Genomic DNA, 26,123 nt, shown 5'->3' on the forward strand with positions numbered 1-26,123 from the left:
AGTGTCCCCGTGACCCACAGGCCACCCCCACCCTCCCCACATGCACTCTCCAGGGCAGCATTTCCCAGCCCCTGCAGCATCTCCCCCCTCCCAAAATCCCGTGGGGAGAAGGGACCCCTGGCAGGCAGCAGAGGCACGGGCAAAGTGCAGACACTTTAATGCGAGTCCCTTCCCAGCAGATCCCGGCGCGGGGAGCGCGGCACCTCGGGGGGAGCGGCGGGGGCCCACTGTGGCCACCCCTCCTGGCACACTCCTGGAGGAGACACGAGTGGGGCCTCTCCGGCCACTGCCACTACCGTGCTGGCCCCACGCACCCCCCTCCCACACCCACTTGACTCAGGCACTGAAGAGAGACCCACACCCACGTGCTCGGGGGGCCATGGGGCTGCTGGCACGGAGCTCGCCCCAATCCCCCCTCTGTGCCCACGGGCACGCGGACACGGAGCAGCAGCAGCAGCAGCACCTTTTCCAGTGTCACTTGCCACAGAGGACGGATGCTCTGGTGGCCCCCCAGCCCCATTTTTGGCTGTGACAGGCCCAGGGATGGGCACAAAGTGCCTGGAGGAACCCGGCTGACGGAGAGGAGGCAAACCAGGACCCCAGGGCTATGTGGGGAGGGAGACAGAGTGGCTGGCAGAACCTGCAGCACAGACATCCCTCCCCAGGGGTGGGTGCCCCTCCCGGAGGCTGCAGCCGGGCATTTGGCACAGTCCCAGGGCAGCGGGTGGCTGCAGGCTCTTAGAAGACGTAGATCTTGTCCCGCTGGACACAGTCCAGGTCATCGTCCAGTGTCAGCAGCACCTGTGGGGCGAGGGCAGTGAGGGGAGCAGGACACTGGGGACCTGGGGACAGTGGCTGCCGTGCCAGTGGAACCGGCACCTACCAGGAAGGAGCCGAACATGGCGATGGAGGAGAGGAAATGCCAGATGTCGTGGTCGTCAAAGAAGTCGAGCAGGATGCAGTCACGGTTGTGCTCCCGGGATTCAGCTGGTGTTTTCTGCCGGGCACAGGGCCAGCGTCACTGTGCCCGCCCATGGCCACCCTGCCCGCCCTGCTGCCTATGCCACCCTCCTGCTCACCTGCCAGGTGCTGAGCCCCTGGAAGAAGAAGAAGAGGGCGAAGCCCCAGACCACGGAGGTGCTGATGATGCAGAGCAGGGGGATGAGCTTGATGCGCTCGCCACTGCGGAGCTGCGGGAGAGGCCGGGGTCACCATGTGGGCAGGGGCTGGCAGCAGTGCCCGCCCCTGTCCTGCCCTGCCCTGCCCTGCCTGCTGGGGGCCGAGGGCTCAACTCCCACCTTCATGATAATGTAGAAGGCGAAGTAGAGGAGGAGGTTGCAGATGCCGATGGCCAGCAGGTAGGAAGCAAAATCATTGGGGCGGACAATGAGGCCGTAGGCAGCGCTGGGGAGGCAGGGACAGGCAGTGGGGTCAGCCTGGGGGTCCCCCTGCCATGCCCACCGTCCCCAAAGCATGTCTGCAGCCCCCAGGAAATCAGGCAGCATGTGAGGACCCCGGGGTGCCACAGCTGCAGGGGGACCCGTCATGCTGGGCTCACAGCTGCCATGAGCTGCCAGTCCTTGGCCCAGGACTGGCCTGGACTGGTGAGGGGGTGACAGCAGGGATGGGGAAAAGCACGGCGGGATCTGGCACGTGCCCAGCTCTGCACTCACAGTGACCAGTTGATGATGTTCCCCATGACCAGGAGCACCATTCGGTCCTGCAGAAGAGGAGGGGGCTGTGAGGGGCAGCAGGGAGCAGCTCTGGGGGGGCTGCCAGGGAGGGTCTCCACAGAGCCGGGGGCCTCGGTGCCAGCACTCACCACGTACATGGGCCCGCTGCACTGCCGCACGCAGTCCGTGTACAGCACGTGCAGGATCCTGCGCAGGATGCCCGAGTCTGCGGGGAGAGGGGAGGTGACAGGTGACACAGGGGGCCACCACACTGTCCCCTCCCACCTTGCTCCCAGTGCCCCCCCTCACCCAGCTTCCAGCGCCCCATGTAGTACAGCTGGGTGCTCAGCAGCAGCGTGGCCACGATGTGGATGACGGAGAAGATGATCCAGAAGGCCGTGTTCCCCTTCCCAAAGACCTGCAGGGCGAGCAGGGGGCGGGCAGTGAGCCCTGGGGGCAGCCAGCCCCCCTCCCTCAGTGCCCACTGCACTCACCACGCCCACCACGGAGAAGAAGATGACGAGGGCCAGGCAGGCGTAGGCGCTGTAGGCGCTGGCGTTGATGTCCGGGTGACGCTTCTGGTAGAGCTTCAGCATGCAGAGCCCCGCGATCATGTACATGAAGGAGGTGTCTGGGGGGGCACAGCAGTGAGAGGGGTGTGGGTGGCCCTGCTGTGGGTGGGGGGGACTGGGGGGGCACTCACCGAACTGGAAGTTGGTGTAGTTGGGGCAGACGTGGTAGCAGGCACTGAGCAGCCCCTCCATCATGAGGGCAGTGCCCATGGCGTAGAAGAGCCCAAAGTGCTTGGGGATGCCACACTCCTGTGGGGCAGAGGAGAGGGAGGGAGGGGAAGTGGGGGGTCCCAGGAGGCTGAGCCCCACCAGGCAGCTGGAGCCCCCCAGGCAGCCCTGTCCCTCACCAGGGCGTGGGCATCGTTGCGCAGCAGCGCGCGGTTGTAGTTGATCTCGCGCTGCAGGATGATCAGCAGGAAGAGCAGACCCAGCAGCACGTAGCCCAGGTTGCTGAGGATGTTGTTGAAGGCGCTGCAAGGGGCCAGTCCCAGTGTGGGTGCCGTGAACCCCCTCCCTCCCCGGGGTCCTGCTGCAGCCCAGCCCTGGGCACAGGGGACCCCCAACCAGCCTCCACCGGCCCCCAGCCCACCTGAGGTTCCCCAGCGGGTGGGCGCACAAGAAGTTGTAGTAGCAGATGTCCTGGTTGCCAGTGACATTCACCACCTGTGGGCACGAGCAGGGTGAGGGACACAGCGGGCTCCCAGGGATGTCCCCACCATGCTGGGGAGCACGGTTTGGGACTGCAGCCCCCAGAGCTCCCAGAAGCCCCTCACTGCTGCCCTGCCACACTCACCGTCTGGTAGGTGATGACGAGCTGGATGACGGGGAGGGCGTAGAAGACAGCGATGGTGGCGATGTTCCTGGGAGAGGGTGGGGCTGTCAGGGGGTCCCTGCTGTGCACCCCAGACTGGGACACTGCTGGGTGCCCCCGTCCCCACTGCCTCCCACTCACCAGAAATAAATCTGGTACTTCTTCCGCAGCACCCGCTTGTCCTTGCGCGCCAGGTCGGCCACACACAGGTATTGCTGGAAGGAGAGGGGGGTCAGGGGCCTGCCTGGCCAGTGGGAACACGCTGGGGCTGGGGGGGACACCCACCTTGGTGCGGATGACATTCTTGTCATAGTCGATGTCGGCCAGTGTGTCGTAGTCATCCTCCTCCACGGAGCTGAGCGAGTCCAGGCGTGGCCGGCTGGCCACGTTCTCCAGTGACCGCTCCCCTGCGGCCGGGCCGGGGCCATCAGCAGAGACCCTGGGCCAGCCCGCCTCCGTGCCCACCCCTCAGAACCCCAATCAGCCCCAATTAACCACTGGGCTGCCTCCCTGCCAACTCACACCGGGGACAGGTTTCAGCTCCCTACAGTCCTGCCCTGGGGACAGGTGTGGCCACGCCACGGAACGCGAGGGCCAGGGGACAATGTCCTGCTCTGCAGCCCCTCAGGTGCTGTCCTTGCTCTGAGGGAGGGGAGCGGGGTTCTGTGCCCTGGGCACAGCCTGGGGCTGGGCAGATTTCGCCCTGATTGGCCCAACCCTGCCCGGTACCAGCATCTACCCATGGGAATGCTCAGTGGCCTCGTCGGGGCGGAGGGCGTGCGCCGCTTGAACTGCTCCTGCCCTTCAAAGAAAAGCCAGAGTTACTGAAGCAGAGCTCCCTGAGGTGTGTCACAGATGGAAACCCCACTGGGGGCTGCACAGAGGGGCCAGCAGCCCCAGGACCCTTCCCAGAGATGGAGGGGACAGAGCCAGGATGCCACTGGGCACGAGGCTCCGCAGGGCTGCAGCCACACCGGCAGCCCAAGAACTCACCCACGTAACTGTAGGAGACTTCTGCTGAGCCCAGGCTGTCTGTGATGCCCTCGGTGCTGCTGGAGGAGCCATTCCCTGCAAGGACAAGGTCAGGCAGAGGGTGGGCACAGCCCACAGGCAGGGGGGTGAGGGACAGGGAACAGTGTGTGGCACTCACCGAAGGAGCCGTAACCGTAGCTGTCGTAGGGGCCATGGTTCAGGAAGGAGTCGGGGATGCTGCGGGAGTGACCTGTGGGACAGGAGGGTCCCTGTCACCCTCTGTGACACCCCTGTCCCAGGGCTGCAAGGCTTTTGGGCACAAAGCAGCTCCCACCACCCCTGCCCTGGCACAGAGTGAGCTCAGAGCCAAGGACAGAGCTGGCACCTACCCAGGAGCGATGCTGGGAGTCCCCGGGAAAGCCATGAGAAGAAAGAGATAGACCTGGTGAGATGCACAGCCCCAGCACAGCCCTGCCAGCCCCACAGCAGGGACCTCCCTGTCCCTCTGACACTGGGATTTACCCCCAGGGACTCAGGGGGATACTCCTGCAGAGGCAGAGGCTTTGCCACAGGTTCAAGAGGGCAGAACAATGAGGAATTCCCCAGGCAGACCCCTCCATGCTGCTACCTCCAGCCCTCACCTGTATCCAGGCTGGGCGAATCCATGGCTGCCAGGAGCCCTTTCCTCTTGTGCTGCCTGCTGGGGGAAGTGCCTGTCAGCCCGTTGGTGCCACTACTGGGGCCAGGGGACACAGCCCCCGGGCCCCAGCAGGACTGTGCCCATGGGCTCAGCACCCAGAGGGGAGTGACAGCCAGGCACTCACCGGCAGCTCTCCCAGCAGGCGATGAGCAGGGTGAGGATGTAGAAGGAGAGGAAGATGCCGAGGCAGAAGAGAACACTGCGCACGTACGCCTCAGCTGTGCAGAGCCAGGACAGGCCCTCAGTGGGGGTGGCACCTCGGGGGCCCTGCCATGGGTCCCCACAGAGCCCAGCACCCCCAGCACCCCCAGCCCCTCCCAGACTCACAGGTGATGGCAGGTGACACCATCACTTCCAGTGTCTTCTGCCGGTTGTGCTGATCCACAGGCTCATCTGGAAGAAGGCAGGGACAGGGCTCAGCTCTCTGCCCTGTCCCCAGCTTGTCCCCACACAGAGCCTGTGGTGGCAGCTGCACTGCAAACCTGGAGAGGCATTCTTGGACAGGGGGTAGTAGGGCAGAGCCCCCCCGCACGCCTCGTCCTCCGTCTTCACCACCACCACCACATAGAAGCTATGGCTGGGGAAATCCTTCTTCTGCAGCAAGAGACAGGGGTCAGCAGAGCCTGGCAGGGGGTCTCGCATGCCAGAGGTTATCCCAGAGACATCCTCTGTGGGCTCTGGCAGCACCAGGCAGGGACAGGGCACAGCTCAGCCCTGTGGCACAGCCCCACGGCTCAGCCAGTGCCCACCTGCACTGTGATGGCCGCCTTCTTCGTCATGGTCTGGTACATCCCGATGAAGGCCACGTTGTTGTCCAGGTCGTACACGGGGCACTGTGGGGGCAGAGGAGCCGTCAGCCTCTCTGGGCACCACGGGTCAGCCAGAGAGGAGACGCACTGCCCAGACCTACCAGGATGTCCTGGATGGAGATGACGGAGCAGGGGAAGGCCATGGCTGAGGTCACCTTCACGATCACTGAGTCCACTTCCTCGGGGAACTCGTACTTGAAGTACTGTGGGGAGAAAGGGCCCATTGCTGCCATGGTGGCCACGCTCCCACCCTGGGGGCAGACCCCTCCCGTGCCACGCCGTGCTGGCTGCCCTCACCTGCGGCTGGGCGGCCGTGGCATTGAAGCTGAACCTTTCATTGGTCCTGCAGAGAGCACGGGAGAGGTGATGGGTGGCGAGGGGGGTCCACAGCCCCTGCAGCCTCCCCAGGCAGCAGGCAGGGAAGGGGACAAGGGCGCGGGGCTCCCCTCACCGCAGCACAAAGTTCTCCACGCGGGTGACCCGCAGCTGGTAGGAGGTGTTGAGGGAGAGTGTGGAGACATCCACGTAGAAGTGCTGGGTCTCCACCTCGGCCTTGGTCTGCGGCTGGCAGAGTGTGCGGCTCACCTCCTGGTACGCGTATTTCCGCTGGTACCTGGGCAGGGAGAGCCCAGGTGTGTGCCCAGCAGCCCTTCCCAGGGACCCCTGCGTGGGGCATCCCAGCCTGGGCAACTCCTGCGTGGGGAAGGAGGAGTCCCTGCCCGCCCCCTGGTACTCACAGGCCCCGGAGGATGAGCGGCACCTGGAAGGAGACCACCGCCTCCTTCTGCCTCACCACGAAGAGGACGGGCTGGTCCTTCTGGTCCGAGAGGACATTGACCGACACCCGCACGCCCTCGGTCTGCAGGGACAGGGGCAGCTGAGGTGCTGGCCGGGCAGGTCGGGCCGCAGCGGCTCGAATCGAAGGCTGGACTTCGCTCGGCCGCCGTGGCAGAGGCTGCCGTGCCCGGCGCACCCCGCAGCCGCCCTGGGCACGGTCAGCCCGCGGGGGACGCGGCAGGGGCGACCACCCCGGCTCACCCTATTCCTGCGGACGCTGTGGTTGAAGGCGTAGATGTTGAGCAGGTTGGCGTGCACCCAGTCGCTGTAGGTGGTGTTGAACTGCGCTTCCTTCTCGTGCACTTCGCGGTCCCCGTGGGGCAGGGGCTGGGGCCGGACGGGCGGCGGGGGCAGCAGCGCCCCGGCCAGCAGCGCCCAGGCCAGCACGGCCGCCCCGGCGCCCGACATCCCGCCAGCATCCCCGGCCAAGGTCCGCGGGGCGGGACGGCACAGACGGGACGGAAGGGACGGGTCGGGTCGGGACGGGACGGACGGACGGACGGACGGGACGCTCAGCCGGGGCGCGCCCGGGCGCGCTGCCCCATGGCCGGGCCGGAGCGGTGCCGGGCGCGGTGCGGGCGCTGTGCCGGGGCGCGGAGCCGCTCCGGTGCCGGTCCCTTCTCCCCTTCCCGTTCCGCACCGCGGTAAACACGGACCGGCGGTGACGTCAGCCCCGGCGCACGCCGAGTGCCCGGCCGGGGAAGTGACGCGGCGGGCGGGGCGGGGGGACCGGTCCGAACCCGGGGGACCGACCCGAGCCGTGCGGACCGGTCCGAACCCGGGGGACCGGGCCGAACCCGAGGGACCAGCCCGAGCCCGGGGGACCGGGCCGAACCCGAGGGACCGACCCGAGCCGTGGAGACCGGGCCGAACCCGGGGGACCGGGCCGAACCAGAGGGACCGGCCCGGCCGGGAACCCCCGCCCCGGGGCACCGAGCTCCGTGCGCGACCCCGCGGGGGAAGCCCGGCTCCGTAGGGAACCACACAGGGGATGCCCTGTCCTACAGGGCAGCCCCTGTCCCATATAAAACCCCATAACAGAGCCCTCCCTGCTCCCTATGGGACCACATTGGGGCAGCCCTGCTGTATAGGAGAGCCCCATGGCCATAAAGGACCCCGGCTCCAAAGGGGAGTCCCTGCTCCATATGGGATCATGTGGAACCCCACAGAAAAAGCCCTGGTCTGTAGGGCAGGTCCTGCCCCATATAGAACGGTGTAGGGCAGCCTTGTCCTGTATAGCCCCTGCTCCATAGGAGACCCCATATGGAGCGCGGGCCCCAAGGGGGAAGCCCAGGTGCCATGCAGCACTGCAGACACCCACCCAAACCCCTTGCCCGGCCTCCGTGCCCCTAAAGTCCATAAGGACGTGGAAGAATCCTGTCGAGGAAGGGCTGGGTCTGCCCCATCCCTTTCTCCTGCTGCTCTCTGGATTCCTACTGGGGTTCCTGCAGTCTCTCTCCTTTGTTGCACCCTTCACCACCAGAGATGGAATAATTCAAAGTAACTTGGGAGTTTTCCCATGCTTGAGGGAAGTGGCAGTGATGCCACACTGCATTTTTTGTGTGCCTCCCAAAATATCCCGATTCCAGCTGTTGCTGAGCCTCCTGCTTCCAGGCCTCTCTCCAACAGCTCTGTGACCTTTCTATCACATTTTATTTGCCTGCAGCTGGGGGTTTTGATTTAAAATCCCCCTCTGAAGGGGCTCATCCCCGTGTCACCTCACTCAGAGCCACTTCCTCGGTTGGCTCTGACATCCGGGACCGCTGCCAGCTTCCTGCTCTGCTCCAGGGGACAAACGCCACGAGACAAGGCACTGCTGCTATTGTGCACTTTATTTCTCCGGGCCCTCCTGTCCCTGAGGATCCCACAGCTTGGACAGTCTGCCCATGGTTTCCAGGTGCAGGTGGTGGCGCTGGCGGCAGATGGGACAACCTCAGGGACAGACATGCGGGAAGAGAAGCAGAATTCCAGCTGACTCCTAGGCCATGATGGAACTCGAGTCGCCTCTTGCAGGATGGCTGTGAGCAGGACTGCGTGGGGATGTGCATTCCCTGTTTGTTCCAGGGCCATTTTAGATCAATCTCTCAGGAATCCAACACAAGCCAACGTCCTGTCGAGGGCCAAAATAAACCAGTCCCCTTCACCTGCAGCACCGTGCTCACAGGTTTGGGTGCAGCACCCAGATCTCCACGGGGAAAGGAGGAAAAACAGACAAAAACAGCCCCAAACAGAGTGGGGGAAAGCAGGAATTAAACGAGGAGCAAGGATCTGGCAGAGCACAACTCCCAGAGGCGGAGAGGACCCGCAGTGGGAGCTTTGGCAGCACCTGCCCGGCCCCATGTAGAGCTCCAGGAGTGACCGAGACAGGGCAGGAGACGGCTGGGCACACACACACACACACACAGGCTGCGACACGGTGGGTGAAACATTGACATTTATATTGAAATATGCACTAACAGTGACTTCTACCAGCCGATGCATTTTTGCCAAAGCAGAATCACAAAGGTTGTGTCCTGGGGAAGGCTTGGGGCAGTGGGTGGGCAGAGGGGAGGTATGGGGGCCTCCCCACTCCTGCCTCACCCTCCCCCAGCACCTCACAAGACTCTGTCATTTCACATCTTTTGTTTGTTTTCCTCTCTGCTGCATAAACACAAAACTGGACACACTCACTCAGAGGAGGCCACAACTCCAGCCCAGCCCCATCCCGAGGGACATCCAGAGCTGGAGCCGAAGTGTTTTCACAGGAGGCACTCGGATTTCAGCAGGGGGTGAGCAGGAGGCAAAACCCCTCTTGCCCACCACACCTCTCAGGTGAGCAGGGCAGTTTCCTGCCAGGCAGCAACAAGCAGAGCCAGGAGCACGGAACCAGCACAGAGCATGGCACCTCAGCAAGCCAAGCCTAAGCAGAGCCAGCAGAGCCTCCCTGGTGACACCAGAGCCTGCCAAATTCCCTGGGCCACTCGGCACTCTGCCCACAGGGCTGGCTCACAGCAAGCACAGGGTGCTGAGCAGTCAGAGCTTTACTGCAGAGTACATTCCTGGTTAGCATCTCTTCAGCCAATGCAGCAGCAGCAGCAGGGAGGGAAGGGAGCAGGGATGCAGAGATTAAACTAGCACACGGCCTTTTCTCACAAGCCTGGAGATGGAAAGCTCTCAGGGAGCAAGAATGGGTTTTATCCCGGCTCCCTGAGGAGCCTGGGTTTGGGATAAACCCTTCCCCAGGAACTCTCCACTGCACTGTACTTTTAACATTTGATTTTCCACTTGCCCTTCCCCAATATTTCCAGCTTATGGGAAACATGAGCAGTGTTTCCTCAAAGACTGCCCTGCAAGGCCGTGGAGCGCCAGGGAGCAGCACCCCTGGTCTGGATCACGGGGGTAGGATGTGGTCCCTCCTCTCCCATGGCACTCTGCAGCTCCCTGTGTCTGATCCTGGCCAGGGGAATGCTTCACCTTTCCTTCATCTGTGTGTAGATCACATATACTGGAAACAAAACACACACTATGCATGCAATCCAGGCAGGAATCCTGCTATGATCAAACCTACAGGAGGAGGGGGATGAGGTGGGACGTTAGGGGATTCCTCAACGCTAGGTCAGAGTTACACACCAGCCCCTTGGCTACAGCAAAGGGCAGACAGACTATGTACAGTACCTATGGGCTTCAGCAAAGCCACCTGACACCTGAACACCCCTCCCTTGGAGCACGGAGTGAAGCTCTCTGTTCCTCCCAGGATTACCTGCCTGGCATCCTGTGGGAAGCACAAACCCAGTGTGGCACCACTGAGCTCCAGCTCCAGCAGGTAAGGCAGGGAGGAACAGATTTGGTTTAAAATAGGTTATTTGCAAGTTATCAATTCATCTAGGACTCTGCCTCTCAGGTTCAAAACACATCTTTCTGGAAGAGAAGCTCTGAGTTTGAAATGAAAAGTTGTTTTGCTACAACCAGCCCTCTGAACTACAAACCAAACCAAAACCTCACTGAGCCACAGCCCTTTTAGGAGGGCACCTGCCCCTCTGGCTCCCTTGCTCAAGGTGAGGAGCAGTGTCCAAGGCAGAAGAAGCTACACCTTAACTCCACTTTTTACTCTAAGAGGCTGTAGTTGCTCAAATAAAATGTTTATACAAGTAAACCAGTAGTGATAAGGAAATATACACCTTGGGATCTGTAAAGCTTCAGAGTGTTTTAGGCCTCGCAGCCAGGGGCTCTTCATGTGGGTTTGCTTTAGGGAAAAAAAAGGATATAACAGTCATACTTAATAAAAAAACAGAAAAAGAACTGCAAAGAGCCCGGGCACCTCAGAGGGATGTCTGTCACTTCCAGAGGAGTGAGGAAGTGACTGCCAATTACTGGATCATTAAAATCCTACACTGAGCAACTGCTAAAAGCCAGCAACATCACGGGCAGCAGGAGCAGGGGCCAGCAGCAGCACCCAAATGGGAGCACTCCCAGAAGAGCTGCGTGGGAGGGAAGGGAAGAGAAGGTGCCCCCGGGAGAGCTGCGTGGGAGGGAAGGTGCCCCCGCTAGCAGGACTGGGGAAACGAGCACAAGACAAGCACTGGGGAGTGTTACACAAGTTCAGGTAACTGTTTGCTTCTTTAAATTTCTGAATTCCAGTTTCAGGCTGCTTCAGAAAGGAGTGGGAAAGCAACACGTGTCATTTAAACCCCCCTCAGTAAAACAAACAACAAACAAACAAACAAAAAAACCCAAACAGAAAAATCCAAAACCACCTAAAAGGTGGAACCGAGTTTGGAAAAATGCATCTGTTCTGGCTTTTGCAAGTGGAATGTGATTCTTGTTCCCAGGCAAATACACAGAGCACGATGGCTGCAGCCAGGAACGGTGAGCCAGGAGCGGGCTGTCGGACAGGCTACAGGGGGTCTAGGACAAGCACGGGGCAACAAGACATGAGAGGGGCACAGAGTGACAGTCCTGTTCTCGTTTTAAATGAGGAATGGTTTAAAAGTAAAACTCTTCTTCAGCTAATTTCCTCCTGCAATAAAACCAACCCAGCCGGCCCTCGTATGTACAAGACCAGTTAAACATGAGCCTTCCCCCTCAAAACACTAGGTACGGACATCCGGTAACATTCTACAATGGAAAGTGCTTTAAGAAAGAAGGATTCTGTAGTGCCAGTGACAGAACTGATCTGATGGGCTGGATGATGCTCTCCATGCTGACAGCAGCGACTCAGGCCAGGGCAGCTCGTTTCTCCTCGGGGGTCTCCTCCAGCAGCTGCATGATCAGTTCGTGGAGGGGCTTGCAGACCTTGGCGTAGCCCCCGCCTGTCAGGTGCAGGAAGTCGAACATGTCGTGGTAGGAGATGGTGCCATCCGAGTGCACGAAGCCCACGTCCACGTCCAGCAGCTGCACGTTGGGCAGTTTGGGCAGCGAGGCTTTCAGCAGATGGTTCACCTTGGCGTTCTTCTGCCGCAGCGGGTTTGGCTTCTCTCCACGAGGTAGCAGGCCCTGGCACGAGAGGAGGCACAAAAGAGCTTTGATGCTCTGATGGCATCAGGAGCCCTGCTTTCCCTTCCAATTTGGGCTGCCTGTCAACATTTAGGATGTCTGTGACAAGAGGAAATCATCCCTTGAATCGGAATTTGTCCATTCAGGCCTAATGTGAAATGCAAGTGAAGGAGCCAGATGAGCTCCAAGCACTGACTGGCAGGGAAACTGCTTTCTTTTATTTTTTAAATGTATCAGCTTGTGCTCTTTCCATACACTTTCAGCTCCTCAGCAAGACAGGCAGCAGCTTCCTCAGGACAAGGAAGCCAACTAGGATTCCCAATGCCAACTGGGATTTGGGCACCTATTTTCCCCTCACAGGACTTCCTCAGCAACATTAATAAGTGGGATAGTTACTGGGAATGAGTCCACCCAGCTCTGGAAGGGCCAAGGGAGGGCTCCTGCAAAGCCAAGCCAGTGAGGAGAGGCACAAGCAGAGGGCAGATCAGGGGACTGCCCTCCCAGCACCACCCAGGGACTGCCAGTAAGGCAGAGGCACAGCCCAGGGAGCAGGGACATACCAGCACAATCACTTTGGCCTGTGGCTGCTGGGTGTTTATCAGGCGCACGATGGCCTCGATTCCCCCTGCGACTTCTTCTGCTGTGTTTTCGTGGTTATTTGTTCCAACCCAAACAACAATGACCTGCAAGGAGAGAAAAATGTTTGCAGCTTTTCCAGAGCCAAGCGGTAACAGGGCTGATGACCCTGAAATCCCTGCATAAACATCATCTGTGGCCAGAGGGCTGCAGGGAGAGTCAGGCTTAAGAGTTCAGCCCCGGGGCTGGCACTGCCCACTGCCCTCGGGGAAGGCACTTGTGCCAGGCCTGCAGCTGCAGGTGACCTTCACTGCACACCTGGATACCCTCACTAGCTCTGCAGCTCGTACCTTGGGTTTAATGTTCTCCAGTTCCCCGTTCTTCAGTCTCCATAGAACATGGCCAGTGGTGTCTCCACCAATCCCAAAATTCAGTGCATGGAGCGGTGAGAAGAGCTCTCGCCAGATCTGCAAGCAGAAACGAATGTGCTGCTTCAGAGCAGCATCCTGCCCGTGAGGCAGAGACACCACACGGTGTCCTCAAGGTCACTGAGGGCAGCCACGAGCCCTGCTCTGAAAACTCTCTCCACAAAGGGCACCTAGACAAGAACGAGGTTTTATGTGGAGTCAGAAGAGATGGAGCTGCTGAGGTTCAAGCTCTCAGACCTGGCACAAAGGAAGGAAAGATCTCTGGAGCAGTGATTTGCTGCACTCATCAGAGCGCTGATCTATTGCAGACCGTGGTGTCCCTAAGCACAGGGCCTTTGAAGAAGGAGTCTATGACCTGATTAAATCCTTCTCATCCCCAGGTAACAAAACTAGAACAAAGGGAAGCAGCTCTTGCAGAACAAAGCTGCTCAGCTGCCACCACGGCAGAAGAGAACTCTTCTTTCCCTCAATAATTTTAGGGAGGAACCAGTGGAACAATGCCCCTGGCACCCTGAATTCTACAGGCTAAGTGTGTGCAGCCACAGGGAACTCGATGGCCCTCAGGAGGCTGGGATCTGAGAGCTGAGGGGCTGTGCACACATGCCAAAATGCAGGCAGCCGGTCCTGGCCTCAGAGAGGGAGGCAAAAGCAGCCAGGTAAAGCAGTGTCCAGGCCCTGGGGAGTTCAGGAAGCAGGGCAGGAGGGCCTCAGGAGACAGCAGTGAAAACGGGAGCAGTGGAAGTCATCAGTGTTACACATGATCAGCCACTGGGTTAGAGAGGGATGCTCCAGTTGCTCCACCCCACCCCTCCCTCCCTCCATCCCTACCTCGTACTGCTGTAGCAACTGCACCATGGAGTCCCCCACGAAGAGCACGTCGGGCTCCTTGTCCTTGCAGTCCAGGACAAACCGATTGTGCTGCCAAAGAGAGCAACAAGGTGAGCTCCAGGTGACAACTGCCCCTGGGCACCCACCCCTGCTGCAGGACAGGGACAGCTGCCCAGCCAGCTCCCCCCTGCCATGGCCTCCAGCACCCTTGCTGGCATTAACCCCTGAGCTGCTGGACACTGCTCCCAGCTCCACAACCCCGCTGAATGGAACTTGGTGTGGTTTAGTTCATGGCCATTGCTCCTTGTCCTGTCACTGAGCAGAGTCAGGCCCTATCTTCTGGAGATTTTGTGTGGATTGATGGGATCCCCTCTCAGTCTTCTCAGGACTAACCCAGCTCAGCTCTTGCAGTCACTCCTCATCAGAAAGACACTCCAAACTTCTCTTTCTTTGCTCCATCATGGGAAGACACACAGCTGTGACAGCTGCCAGCTCCAGGCTATCGTGACCTCAGGGTCCCAAGCGTGGCCTGGCCCAACACCCCCCCAGTAGGGAGGATACCCCTGCCAGCCTTACCTGTGACATCCACCTGTCATCTCCCTGAATGTCCTCGGCGGCGTGTGGGACTGCTGCCGGGTTGGAGTCCCCCATGCCCATCCTGTTCCTGTGGGAAGAACAGTTCACAGCCACTGCTCCAGCAGCTCCCACAGCAGCCAGGCTGGCAAAGGGCTGCTGGAATCTGCTGCACACAACTCCTGCCTGCTCCTGTGCCTGCTGGCAGCTGGCTGAGAACAACAACACGGATGCTGCTCCATGCCAGAGTGACTCCGCAGCACACATTCCCCTGGAGCCAGGCTCCGATGGATGCCCCAGCACAGAGAACAAAGCCCAGCTCCGAGGATGCTCTGCAGCCCCACACCTGAGCCACGAGGGCTTTAATAGCTCAGCAACAACGGCTGAGACTCCCAGGATAGATCCCTATTAGCACCCAGGGATCCAGCTTACAGCTGCTGAGCTGCACAGTCCAGGTGGATAATCTGGCTCTGGGAGCAGCGCAGTGTGGTGGGATTGATCCCATTGATCCCAGAACCATTACAGAACGATCTCTGGAGATCGTCCAGTCCATCCCCCCTGCCAAGGCGGGGCCAGCTGGAGCAGGTGACACAGGAATGCATCCGGGTGAGTTTGGAGTGTCCAGAGAGGGAGATCCCCATCTCCCTGGGCAGCTGTTCCAGTGCTCTGCCGCCCCCCACGGAAAGAAGTTCCTCCCCACGTTGAGGTGGAATTTATATTTTAGTTTATGGCCCCTGCTCCTTGTCCTGCTGCTGGGCATCACTAAAGAGAGTCTGGAAGCATCCTCTGGCGCTCCCTGGAGATATCTGTACGGATCGATGGGATTCCTTTCTCCAGACTGACCAGGCCCATCTCCCCATCATAGAGATGCTCCAGCCCTTCATCATCCTTGCCCATCCCGGAGAACCTACAGCGGGTAGAGCAGCGGGCGATGCTTCCCGCGGCCGCCGCTCGCAGCCCACCGCGGCGAGCTGGGCTGGGCTGGGCTGGGCTGGGCTGGGCTGGGCCGGGCCGGGCCGGGCCGGGCGGGCTCCCCCCGCGGCCCCCTCCCCTTTCTCCTCCCGCTGCCCCGCGCCCCCGGCGGTGCTGGCGGGCGGGCGCGCCCCGCCCCGCGGTTCACTCGCACTCACGGCGGCTGCGGCTCCTTCCCCCGCGATTCCATGTCGGGCGCGTCCCCTCCGCTCGGCCCCGCGCCTGCGCCGCTTCCGCTTCCGCTTCCCCGCGCGCGCCCCGGCCGCCGCTTCCGCCCCGCGCCCGCGGAACTCCCGCCTTCCCGCCGTGACGTCACGGCAGCGCTCCCCTGACGTCACGCTGCGCCGAGGCGAAGCGCTACCCGGGGGGGGGGTGATGGAGTGATGTCACGAGGAATCCTTTTCCTGTTTATCGTGGGTTTCACCCTAAAACCACGGCACCTCCCGCCCCTCGCCATGACGTAATTCTACCCCTGATGCCCCTGACGTCATTTTGTCCTTAAGATGAGACGTGACCTGCATGTGCGGGGGTCCCCGATGGCCCTACAAGGAATGTTGTCACAAGAACAAGTTTCCAATTACCGTGGGTTCTGCCTCAAAACTGAAGCAGCTCCCTGGCCCCAGGGGGCCACCAGATGGGGCGGTCTCACCATGACATCATTCAGCTATCCCCACTGGAGAGTGACGTCAGACTCATCTCCCGTATCTCATTGGTTTCTCCTCAAAACCTCAGCACAAACAGCTCGCCGCAGCCCCTCTCCGTGACGTCATTCTCCTCCCGAGATGACGCGTGACCCAGGTGTATGTGAGGGGGGGAGATGCTGTCCCTGATGGCGTGACGTCACGCGGAGCAAGTTTCCGTTTCCATTTCCCGCGGGTTTCTCCCCAAACCCGCAGCGCGCGCCTTTCTCTCTCGCCGCTGCCCGCCGCGCGGGGGCGCCCGCCGCGGCCCGCGCGCCGTGACGCGAGCGGTGGCGTCAGAGCGCCGCCCCCGTCGCCATGGCAGCCGCCCGCCCCCCGGCGCCCCCCCGCGGATGAGCTCACGCGGTGCCGCAGCCCCGCGGGGGGGTTCGCTCCGCGCGACAAGATGGCGGCGGCGGCTGCGGCGGGAGGAGGCGGCGGAGCGGGGGCTCCCCCCGCGGCCCCTCGGCTCTCCCCGGCCCCGCCGCCCCCGCGGCCCCCCGGGCCCGCCCGCATCGGCTACTACGAGATCGAGCGCACCATCGGCAAGGGCAACTTCGCCGTGGTGAAGCTCGCCACGCACCTGGTGACCCGCGCCAAGGTGAGTCCCCCGCGGGGGTCTAGGCGCCGGCCCGGTGAGCGGCGAGGGAGCGGGGAGCGGCCCCGAGCCCCCCCTGCCCCGAGCGGGCGCTGCCGGAGAGCGGGGCCGCTGTCACGGGTGACTCGGGTGTCCCCGCGGGTCCCGTGGCACCAGGATAACGTGGAGGTGGAGCGGGGGGATGCTCCCGCGGTACCCGGGGATGCTCCCGGCGAGCCGGGGGGACACGGAGGGCAGGTGGGGGACAGGTCGTTTCTTACCGAGACGGTGGGAATCGATCGTGGCCGAGCCCTCAGGGCCGTGGGAAAGCGCAGGGAGCAGCGCAAGGAAGGAAGGGCCTCCCGAGGGAGCGGCGGATCCAGGTGGATCCAGGTGCGGCCGCGCTGCCAGGTGAGCCCCGGAACACGGCAGGAGATCCGGGTGGATCCCGGCACGGGCGAGCCCTGGAGCACGGCAGGAGATCCGTGAGGAACCGCACTGTCGCCGCTGTGCTCCCGGTGGTGCCGGTGACACCGAGCTCCCGGACGCGGCTCGTCGTGCTGCATGCAGCAGTGCCAGCCCGGGATGTCCCCGGAGCTGCGGCAGGAGCGGGGCTGGCATGGGCAGGCAGCAGACAGGCCTGAACCAAAGCCCTGCGCCTGCCCTGCTCTTGGCTCCGTGCAGCTCCTTGGAAGCGCTGCAGAGGGAGGATGGTGTTGGCTGGCCTTGTCCCTCAGTCAGTTCCCGGGGTTGTCCCTCTGTCACTTTCAGGGATTGCTCCTCTGTCAATTCCTGGGGTTGCCCCTCTGTCACTTTCAGGGATTGCCCCTCTGTCACTTTCAGGGTTGCCCCTCTGTCAATTCCTGGGGTTGCCCCTCTGTCACTTTCAGGGATTGCCCCTCTGTCAATTTCAGGGGTTGCCCCTCTGTCAGTTTCAGGGGTTGTCCCTCTGTCAATTTCAGGGGTTGTCCCTCTGTCACTTTCAGGGATTGCCCCTCTGTCAATTTCAGGGATTGCCCCTCTGTCAGTTTCAGGGGTTGTCCCTCTGTCAATTTCAGGGGTTGTCCCTCTGTCACTTTCAGAGATTGCCCCTCTGTCACTTTCAGGGATTATGCCTTTGTCACTTTCTGGGGTTGCCCCTCTGTCAGTTTCAGGAGCAGCCTTGTTTTGAAACAGGAGGAGAAATCCGCCATCGCCTTGGTTTGTTGGAGCTCTGGCTCTTTGCCCGGATAATAAAGTGAAATTAATTTCAGGGGCTATTTAAACATCAGTTATAACACCTCCTGGACAGTTCTTTGCAGAGCTGGGCTGCATTTGCCTGCCCTGACGGCTATTTTGTGCCTGCAAGTGCTTGATGCCACAATTAAACCTGCACTTGAGGTGCTCTGTGCTGTTGTTCTCCCCATGATGAACCTGAACCTTGCTGAGAGTAACAGGGTGATGGGTTCAGGTGCTCCGAGTGCAGGGGACTGACCCCTCTGAGTGGAGATCACTCCTGGAAAAGGAGGAATCTAGCTCTAAGCTGCTTTCCTGTTCCTGTTTCCAGACTCCCTCCTTGGGTCAAGGTTTCTTCTCAATGGTGCTGACTCTGAAGTTTGCAAAATACCAAAGAAGCAGAGACCATCTTTTGTGCAGGAATAGTTGATTTTGTCTGAAGAATGGCAGTGTACACACACAGATTTTGTCTGGAAATTGTGTCCCGGGTTTACAGGGCCAAGGCCGGATATTGCACATTGGCTTTGGGTGATGGAAGGGGATACTAAGCTTGGAAAGCTTTGCTTTACAGCAGTGTACACTCATTCCTACTGCCCTGGAGTGACTGAGGGTGGGCTGGGGAGTTCAGGAAGCAGCTTTCTGGTGGGATGGTGAGGTGCTGGGGGCTCTGGAGCAGCAGCATGTTCCCTGCATGAAGGAGATCCAGTCCCTGTCCCTCTGAACTCTGGGGGCTCCCCAAGCCTGGGGAAATACCTGTGCTGGAACAACTGCCATCTGTTCGGCTGAGCTGGGATAGCTTGGAGCTGAAACTTGACCTGGAAGCTTTCTTAAGTCCGAGGTCAGGTTTCCTTTCAAATCCCAGCCTCTGGAGAGGAGTGCGAGTGAATGGATTGGATTCTGCTTGCAGACCCTGAGCGCTGTGGGCTCAGTACTTTTCCTTCGCTGACAGAGCTGTTGCTGTTGGCTCTGGGAGAGGAGTGGGGAAGGAGAAAGGAGCTGCTTGGTTCAGGCTCTGGGACTCATGAGATTAGAGGGGAGGTGTTGATGTAAATGCACTGGAAAAGCCAAATCCTTATGGGGAAGCGTTTTTGACTGGCAGCAGAAATACAAAATAATGCTACTGCGAGCTTGTCTTCATCACAGTTACACTTTTAACACTTTGACTTAATGGAAACAACTTGGAAGCGAGTGAAGCCTTGGCAAAATGGTCCCATTTAGGGATCTGAAAGAATTCTTTGATCACGAAACGCAAGCGCAGCCCGGTTGCTGCCTGTGCTGGCAGCCCCTTCCTGAGGTGATCCTGCTCTCCCAGTAGTAGCTGCATAAGAGATCCGGGCAGCTCAAATATAGCCACCAAATCCCTGCACAAACTTGACCCCCTGTCATAATCTCTAAGAGAAAAGCGGGTTTGCTCGTCACAGCCCCTCCTTGGGAACCACGCTCCTGCACCCTCTCAGACGGAATTCCGCTGTGAGTGTCTGTGTGAGCTTGGAAATAGATGTACCCTGTGATTTGGGGCCTTTTCCAGAAGCTGGAATTAGTGACGGTGTGGGCTGGTGCCCATTGCTGGGCCTGGAGTTAGAGGTGGTCTGTGGATGGGTGCTGGATCCTGTTTTCCTTTTTGACGGACATTTACCAGGTCAAGTGGACTTTGACATGACAGCTCGAGATAACAGCTGGAGCGTTCCTGGCTTGTGTCCCCTTTTCCCTGAAAAGAGAAGCAGAAGGTAGTTGGGTCCTGAACTTAAAGGACTGAGATTTTCCTGGCCCTTGGGAAGTTGAGCACTGCATTTGTTTAGAGAGGAGCAGAGCGCCCGGCCCTGCTGGGCTGGCACGTTCTGCTGACACGAAACGTTGCAGTTTACACAGAACTGCATTTCAGGAGCTGAATGTGGGTCAGCAGTGCTGGGGACACTGAGGAAGGGGAATGTTAATCATCCCAAAGGGCAGGAGGCCTGTATTCATAATTGTCTCCGCTGGAGCTGATGGAATAGAAGGGAACAGTCTGCAATTTACGTATTAACCAAGGCAGCAATTTACATTCAGTCCCTGCCCATGCAAAGTTGGACTCTTGTGCTCTGTCAGAGCTGCTCTGGTGGCTGGGCAGGAGCTGGAGCCACTGCTCTGCCCTGGATGAACTGGGCACCTGTGGGATACCTTGCTGCATCCCTCTTTCTGTCCCCCTTCCTTTTGTCTCTTCTCATCTTTTACAAGAAACCCTTGTTTCTGTGCTAAAAATCGTCAGAGTGATCTGCTGAATGAATTGTTTTCCACAGAATTTCCATTTATAAATCATCCAAGTGACTTCATTAGAATTCCAGCTCTGTTCAGGCAGTGGGGTTGTTTTTAATGCCACATTTTTTCACAAGGGCTGGTCAGGGAATGTTGGTGAGTGTGCTAAGGAGCACATACCTTATGTTCCTATGCCCTTTGGGTGCTGTGTTTGAGCCTTCAGGAGCTGTTGGGGCTGAGGAGGACAGAGAGGGACACTGTGGTCACTGGGCACTGCTGAGAGCTCTCTGCTGTCCTGGTTCCATTCCTTCCATCAGCTCCATGTGGCTGGAGATGCAGCTGGAGCATGGATCAGCGCATACCTGCCGTGGGTGCCCTGCTCTCACAGAGTGCTTCACTGGGAGACAGGTGTCCCTTTCATGTCCATCTTTCTCTTGAAATGGGATTGACAGTCCTGGGAGAACATGGCTCCTTCCCAAGTGCAGTGATCTTCCTGCTGTGCTGCCTTAGCTTCTTGAGTGCTGGTTGTCAACTTAGGTTTGAGTTAAATTTCAATAATACGTGGATGGGCAAAGCTCAGAGCACGTTTCACTGGCTGTCTGTTGTGAGATCCTGTTTAAGGGGTACCTGGAATTGTTTTAGTGGGTGATAACCCAAATCCATGATGCTTTAATCCTTGGCAGAGCACAGCCCTTCTACCAGCACAAGCACAACTGCAGAAAGGCTAGAATTGAGCTGATTTTTTTTGAGGTTTTTAGGGAGCTGGAGAACAGGAGGCAGCTCTGCCCTCACTGGGAGAGGACATTCCCTTCCTTGAGAGAACAGGCTTAGTTTCTGTGGTTTGTCTTTGGGTGAGTTGGAGACATCAGTGGAACACATTTTTCACCAGAGTTCTTGGAGGTGGGCAGTGTGACACTGGAGCCCAGGATGAAGAGCGGGCTGGCACGCTTCATGGGGAGTTGGGCTTTGCCCTGAGAGTGCTCAGGCTTGGTTTGGTACACTCTGGTCTCTGAGCACGGGGGCTCCAGGACTTGCCTGGATTTCTCTGCTCAGATGCAGAGTGCTCTCAGCCCAGAGGGTGGGAGAGCCTTGGTGGCTCTCTGTCCTGCTCTGGCCGTACTGCAGTGAGGCACGTGGCTCTGGGCTGACTGAGGGCTGCTCCCTGCAGCCAGCTTGCCCGTGTGATAAGCCCCGTGCCAGCGTGCCCTGACTCATCGGCCTCGTGTCAGATGGGATTGTTCAATACCGGTGCCACACGTTTTGTAATGACCCACACCTGGTCACCTTTCATCAGTCATTTTCCTTTTCTTTTCCAGTGTTTGGTGGTGCTTCACCTGTCCTGCTTGTTATTTCTCCTGGCCATAAGGAAAGCTGATGCTGTGGATGGCTAATTCCTCAGGCAGCATGATCCTGCTGCTCACAGGGCCTTTGTTCTCCTCGCTTGTGTGCTGCAGGAGAGTTGTATTTTAGTTCTCATTTGGTGGGGAGATTTAGCAAAAGCCTAAAAGCTAGAAATGAACTTTGGCTAAGCAGAGTTGCCACAGTGAGGATAAGAGGGAATATTTCCTAAAACCTCAGAGAGCCATTGCCTGTATCAACTGTGGGCTGAAGTACTGACATTTTATGTTTCATTGCAATGTTTTTCTTGCTATAGCAAATAACATTTGATTACCGAGATGTTAATGTCAGAGCATGATTGAATTGGAAACCAGGCTGCTTCTTGAGATGCTAACAGGTGGAAACAGGAGAGCCAGCTGACAGTGGGCAGGGTGAGCTGGGGGCCTGTGGCATGTGTCCTGAGCCTTTCTGGGCAGGGAGTATTCTAAGAGAGCCAGGGTAGTTAATACCTATTTGTCAGCTGTGCAGCTCTTAGCTTATTTGGGGGGTGAGGTGGGTACAACTTCTGTACCTCTTCAACCTGGCTGCCTCCCACCTCCTGCCTGGAGTCCCTTCCTCCCGAATATTTGCTGTACCAGAGCTTTGGGGCTGCTGCAGCAGGAGGCAATCAACAGCTGATGAACGAGGTGGTGGCACCTTTGGGCAGGCACAGGGGCTGCCCTGTGAGGAAAAGCCACCGACAGGAACAGGAGGAGGAAGGGCTGTGAGAGACAGGGATCAGTGTCTCTTTTCCAGGAGGGTCTCATAGAGGTTTGGTGAATGCTGCTGAGGCCTAATGAGGGTTTCTAGAAGCTGTCTCCTCATTTGTGTTTGAAGGAGGAATTACATGAGAGGGAAATAAGGAAATGGCAGTGTGTTGCTGGGAGACTGGGCTCCTTGGGTATTAGACATTTTCACAGAGAAGCAGCTCTAAGCTCCTTTTTCCCATGTCCTCTCTCTGGGTCCTGTATCAGCCCTGTGCAGTGGCTGTACAGGGTGCTGCCCCTTCTTGCTCTCACCAAGATGATTGCATAACAGCTCTGTGTTTATCCCCACGAAAGTAAAGCTTTGGGAAGTTGCTCCAGCATTGCCAGCAGAATAGAATTCACAGTTTGTGGTGGAAGTTCTCCCTTCCTTTCTGACTGGAAAGATTCTCATGAGAGTTGTGACTTCCCTGTGTGACCACGGTGGGTCTCGTGCCCTGCACACCCCCAGCAAGATGCTGCATTTAGCTGAACCTGCACGAGCAAAGGTTGGAGTGGCTTGGAGCTTGCACAGGTTTAAACAGAGCAATTTGGAGATTCTCTAGTTAAGCCATTGTACTCATTTAATGCATTCAGGGCCTTTCTGCTGATCCCAGGCCAGGGGTTTAATATGCTGCATTAACACTTAAATGAAGAAACCACTGAAGGCTGATTCATTATTAGTCATTATATGTCTTTTTCTAGTAATTCTGACCCCAAGTCTCTCTAGTTGAGGCTAAACCTCACCCTCTCTGCTAAATGGCCATCAAAAGGGTTCCATGAAAAGGGAATTATGTGGCTTCAGCCAACTTTCAAAGTAGTCGAATCATGCTATCCCACACAAACAAACTCCCACAGCCAGTGGAACTGACACGTTGAGCTCAAAAATAGCCCAGCATGTGTGGGGGGAGCCGAGCTCAGCTCTGCTCTGCACATCAGAGGATGGGCAGGAGATCCTGGGGCAGCACAGCAGCAGGAGCAGAGCTGGATCTATTTGGAGCTGTCGGACCTGGACGGGTGTTATCTTGAAGCTTTGGGTGCTTTCCGAGTGCGTGGTCTGATCCCAGAGAAATGCTGCTGATGCTTCTGGTTTCTTCTCTGCATCCAGTGTAAGGGACAATTTCCTGCCAGGGCAGCTGTAGCTTGGGAGATCTGCAGGAAAGAGCTGGTGCTAGTGCAGTGCAGTGCAGGTGTGTTGGGAGTGACTCCAGCATCCCTCTGTGCAAGATGTGGAACTTATCCTGGGAGCTGGGCTTGGGCCTGCACTTTGTGGCTATAACTCAGTCACAAGAGTGCAAATGCTCTTCTTGGAGCTGCTTTGGCCATGGAATTTTGAAATGAGGGTGTAAATATGAGTATTGGCTTGTGCCCACAGCTGCAGTGTGTGCAGGAGTGGCTGCCTGTGCAGGGTTTGTGACAGCTGTCAGACGCAAACATGGCACTGGGAAACCTCCCCATGGGATTTGGGAGCTGCAGTTCCTGAGAACCTGAGAACCTGAGAACCTGTCTGAAGGAGCAGGTGAGGAAGGTGGGGATGCAGACACAGAAACCAGACGTGCTCTGGCACAGTGCAGGGTGCAGCAGCGGGCTGTGGTTCACCCGGCCTGGATGGCAGTGCTGGGGTCAGCTTGTGCACAGGGTGATTCAGCACAGCCTGCAGCAGGTCAGCTGAGCCATGGACAGAAACTGGCCATGTCCTCCCAGGGCCTGGAGTGGGAGCCTAACCAGCTTCCCAAATCCTGCCCTGGCTGCCTAACTAGGGCCTGCTGACAGGAGTGATCTGTGTGTTGAGTTACCGCCTTGATTTGCAGAGGGATGAAGGGACTGGCCTGAGCCAGCGTTGTGCAATGCAGGGGGTGCCTGTTCCCCACGGCCCACTTGGGTGTTGCCATTGCAGCTCGGGATCTCCTCTGGCTCTCCGGTATGGTTTGGCTCTGCCTTCAGCTCCTTAAAGCATCGGCTGCAGTTATAGAACATTAATTACAGTGCATTTGGAAGATGGTTTAGAAGAAAAGGAGTCTGTGGGGTATCAGCGTGCGACTGCGGGCCCGGAGCTGGAGGCCAGCGTGGTTTGACAGGGAGCCAGGCCCAGGACGACTGTCAGAGCTCCATTAGCTGAGCACACGCCTCGGCACCGCTGGGAATACAGAGAACGCGGGGCCGCGGCAGCACATTAAAGTGTTTCAATTAAAGTCTGCATTTGGAGGCTGTGTGCGTCTGCTGCCTTTCAGCAAGCAGATGGATGTTTCTTGTCTCCTTCCAATAACTTTTAAAATGTGGCTGGTCCTGTTGGAAGGAGTTCTGAATGAGAGGGATGCAGCGAGGTGTTTTCAAGGCTGGGGAAGTATGCGTGGATTCCTGCAGCAGAAGGAAGACACATTTTTTCCAGGTTTTTCCTTACCTACGCAAGTCAGTCTCAGCTTGTCCTGGTTCTTTGGCTGTCTTGGCTTTCAGCTGTGCCTTTTCCTGCAGAACCTCTCTCTGTGCAGAGTGTTAATTGCAGGAGTACCTTTGGAATGTGTATGGAGGATAGCAGGGATGGGTGTGTGACAGACCCATGGCCATCACACTGTGGGCACAAGGAGTTTTTTTAAGGCTCTGGGATCTGCTGTCATGTAACCTGAAGCGTTTCTGAATTTTTTGCTTGTGTTCAGGCTCATCAGGTACTTCCAGGTGTGTTTCTGGCCCCTCTCAGGGACAGTATCTTTGGAGCCCTGAGGCTTCTTGCTGTTGGGCGAAGGCAGCTGCATTGAAGCTGATGCCTAAAAACTAATTGTGGCATTTCGCAACGTGAAGTGTTCCTAATGGAAGGAGTACGTTTATGAGCTGTGTGTCATTGTGTGTGAAGTGTGATCAGATAACACGCTGAATTGCAGCACTGAGCCTAATTGGAGCTGGTTCCTGTCTGTGGAATGGAAGGATAGAGTCTGTTCAGGTGTCGTGCTGCTCCTGCAGGCTCGCAGGAGTCTGGAGCGGTGCTGATGCTCAGGGTACCCTTGCGAGGTAGATCTTCTGTGATACAGTCTTCAGACAGTGACAGTGAAGAAATTAAGGGAAAAAATGCCTCTTGTCACGCGTATATCTAAATTCTTAAAGATGTTTGTGCCCCTCTCAGCTGAAATAATTAGTGCTACAGGAAAGGGTTTGCTTTTGTCAGTCACTGTGACAGTGTGATCGTGTCTCTGCGTGCCCCAAATTTTCGTTTAAGCTCACAGCACTGGCAGCAGCCAAAGATGAAAGTATTAGTCTTGGTACTTAGTCCTTCCTCTCTGGATGTGCTTGTAGGAAATCCTTGGGCTGTAATCTTGCAAGTGGCTCTGTCAAGGTTATCAGCCCGGCTGGAGTGCCGCTGACGGACGGGCTCCGGGCAGCCTGCGCGGCTCTTCCCGGCTCCCACCAAGCCACTGCCACTGCCGGGAATTGTCCTGGCCTCTCCCCTGCCTTGGACAGAGAAAGCATCATGTGCTGGGTGATTTATGGCAGGTTTGCTCGTTCCCAGGTGGCCGGCAGACAATGGTGCTCTTTTGTTGTAGCCGGTGTCCTCTGCAGCCCGAGGCTGGAGCAGCTGTGGCTGCTTTCAGCAGTTTTGGAGGTCGGAGGACCCCCCCCAGCAAACTGACTATGGTACAGCTTAGCTTGTGCTCTATTTCTTTGCACATGTACCATTAATGAAATCGAACTGCTCCCCAGCAGCCATGGAGGAGCATGTTCTCAGCTCTACAAAGCCCATCTATGTTCTCCCATCTCTCTGACACAGTGAGAGGGTTGTCACTCGTACAGCAACTGTTTGTTTTCAAGCACAATCTCATTGGAAACCAATAAAAATCATTCTGATTCATTCTCTGTACAAGGATTTTAATACTTGGCTTCCACAGAGGCTGTTTTTCCCCTGAGCGGCTCTGGGATTTAAGTGTAAGATTTAAAAAAATCCAAAGACTTTTCCTTTCTGCTGGTTAATTCAGCTGGTTTATGTTAGAAACAAAGTGCAGAGTTGGTGGAGAGGGAAATCACGGTCGCTCCCTCCCCCTTGCTGCAGCGTGGGTGTCGTGTGCCCACTGCCCTGGCAGAGCTGAGGT

The 26,123-nt window shown here is 58.1% G+C and overlaps 3 protein-coding genes across 10 annotated transcripts in view; 1 reads left to right on the forward strand and 2 right to left on the reverse strand.

The window, feature by feature from the left end:
• Positions 1-140: 140 nt before the first annotated feature.
• On the reverse strand, positions 141-7,021 carry SIDT2 (SID1 transmembrane family member 2). Of its 4 annotated transcripts, none has more exons than XM_050983616.1 (27): positions 6,576-7,021; positions 6,275-6,396; positions 5,989-6,150; positions 5,835-5,880; positions 5,639-5,740; positions 5,478-5,561; positions 5,211-5,322; positions 5,056-5,121; positions 4,853-4,946; positions 4,670-4,725; positions 4,207-4,278; positions 4,050-4,124; positions 3,796-3,858; positions 3,342-3,463; positions 3,198-3,271; positions 3,039-3,105; positions 2,835-2,908; positions 2,593-2,716; positions 2,377-2,494; positions 2,168-2,304; positions 1,983-2,091; positions 1,823-1,899; positions 1,674-1,720; positions 1,299-1,404; positions 1,080-1,190; positions 884-997; positions 141-801 (listed from the first exon to the last, which is right to left on the reverse strand). In XM_050983616.1, the coding sequence occupies exons 1-27, from the start codon at positions 6,780-6,782 to the stop codon at positions 739-741; spliced, it is 2,604 nt and encodes an 867-aa protein (XP_050839573.1). In that variant the 5' UTR covers positions 6,783-7,021; the 3' UTR covers positions 141-738. The 4 variants fall into 4 exon arrangements, with proteins under 4 accessions (XP_050839573.1, XP_050839572.1, XP_050839575.1 ...); XM_050983615.1 differs by having other exon boundaries at positions 4,670-4,728; XM_050983618.1 differs by lacking the exon at positions 3,796-3,858.
• A 1,774-nt stretch (positions 7,022-8,795) lies between these two features.
• On the reverse strand, positions 8,796-16,878 carry PAFAH1B2 (platelet activating factor acetylhydrolase 1b catalytic subunit 2). 2 transcript variants are annotated; one of them, XM_050983456.1, is made up of 6 exons: positions 16,762-16,878; positions 14,255-14,342; positions 13,679-13,768; positions 12,773-12,889; positions 12,407-12,529; positions 8,796-11,846 (listed from the first exon to the last, which is right to left on the reverse strand). In XM_050983456.1, the coding sequence occupies exons 2-6, from the start codon at positions 14,333-14,335 to the stop codon at positions 11,568-11,570; spliced, it is 690 nt and encodes a 229-aa protein (XP_050839413.1). In that variant the 5' UTR covers positions 14,336-14,342; positions 16,762-16,878; the 3' UTR covers positions 8,796-11,567. The 2 variants fall into 2 exon arrangements, with proteins under 2 accessions (XP_050839413.1, XP_050839412.1); XM_050983455.1 differs by lacking the exon at positions 16,762-16,878 and adding an exon at positions 15,382-15,549.
• SIK3 (SIK family kinase 3) overlaps positions 16,363-26,123 on the forward strand; it is a 69,178-nt gene continuing 59,417 nt past the window's right edge. For all 4 annotated transcript variants that reach the window (XM_050983451.1, XM_050983453.1, XM_050983452.1 and 1 more), the window contains exon 1: positions 16,363-16,504. The gene's annotated coding sequence lies outside the window, so the exon portion shown is untranslated. The remainder of the gene's footprint in view (positions 16,505-26,123) is intronic.

The sequence above is a fragment of the Serinus canaria genome, chromosome 24, assembly GCF_022539315.1.
Source record: "Serinus canaria isolate serCan28SL12 chromosome 24, serCan2020, whole genome shotgun sequence".
Taxonomy (NCBI): Eukaryota; Metazoa; Chordata; class Aves; order Passeriformes; family Fringillidae; genus Serinus; species Serinus canaria.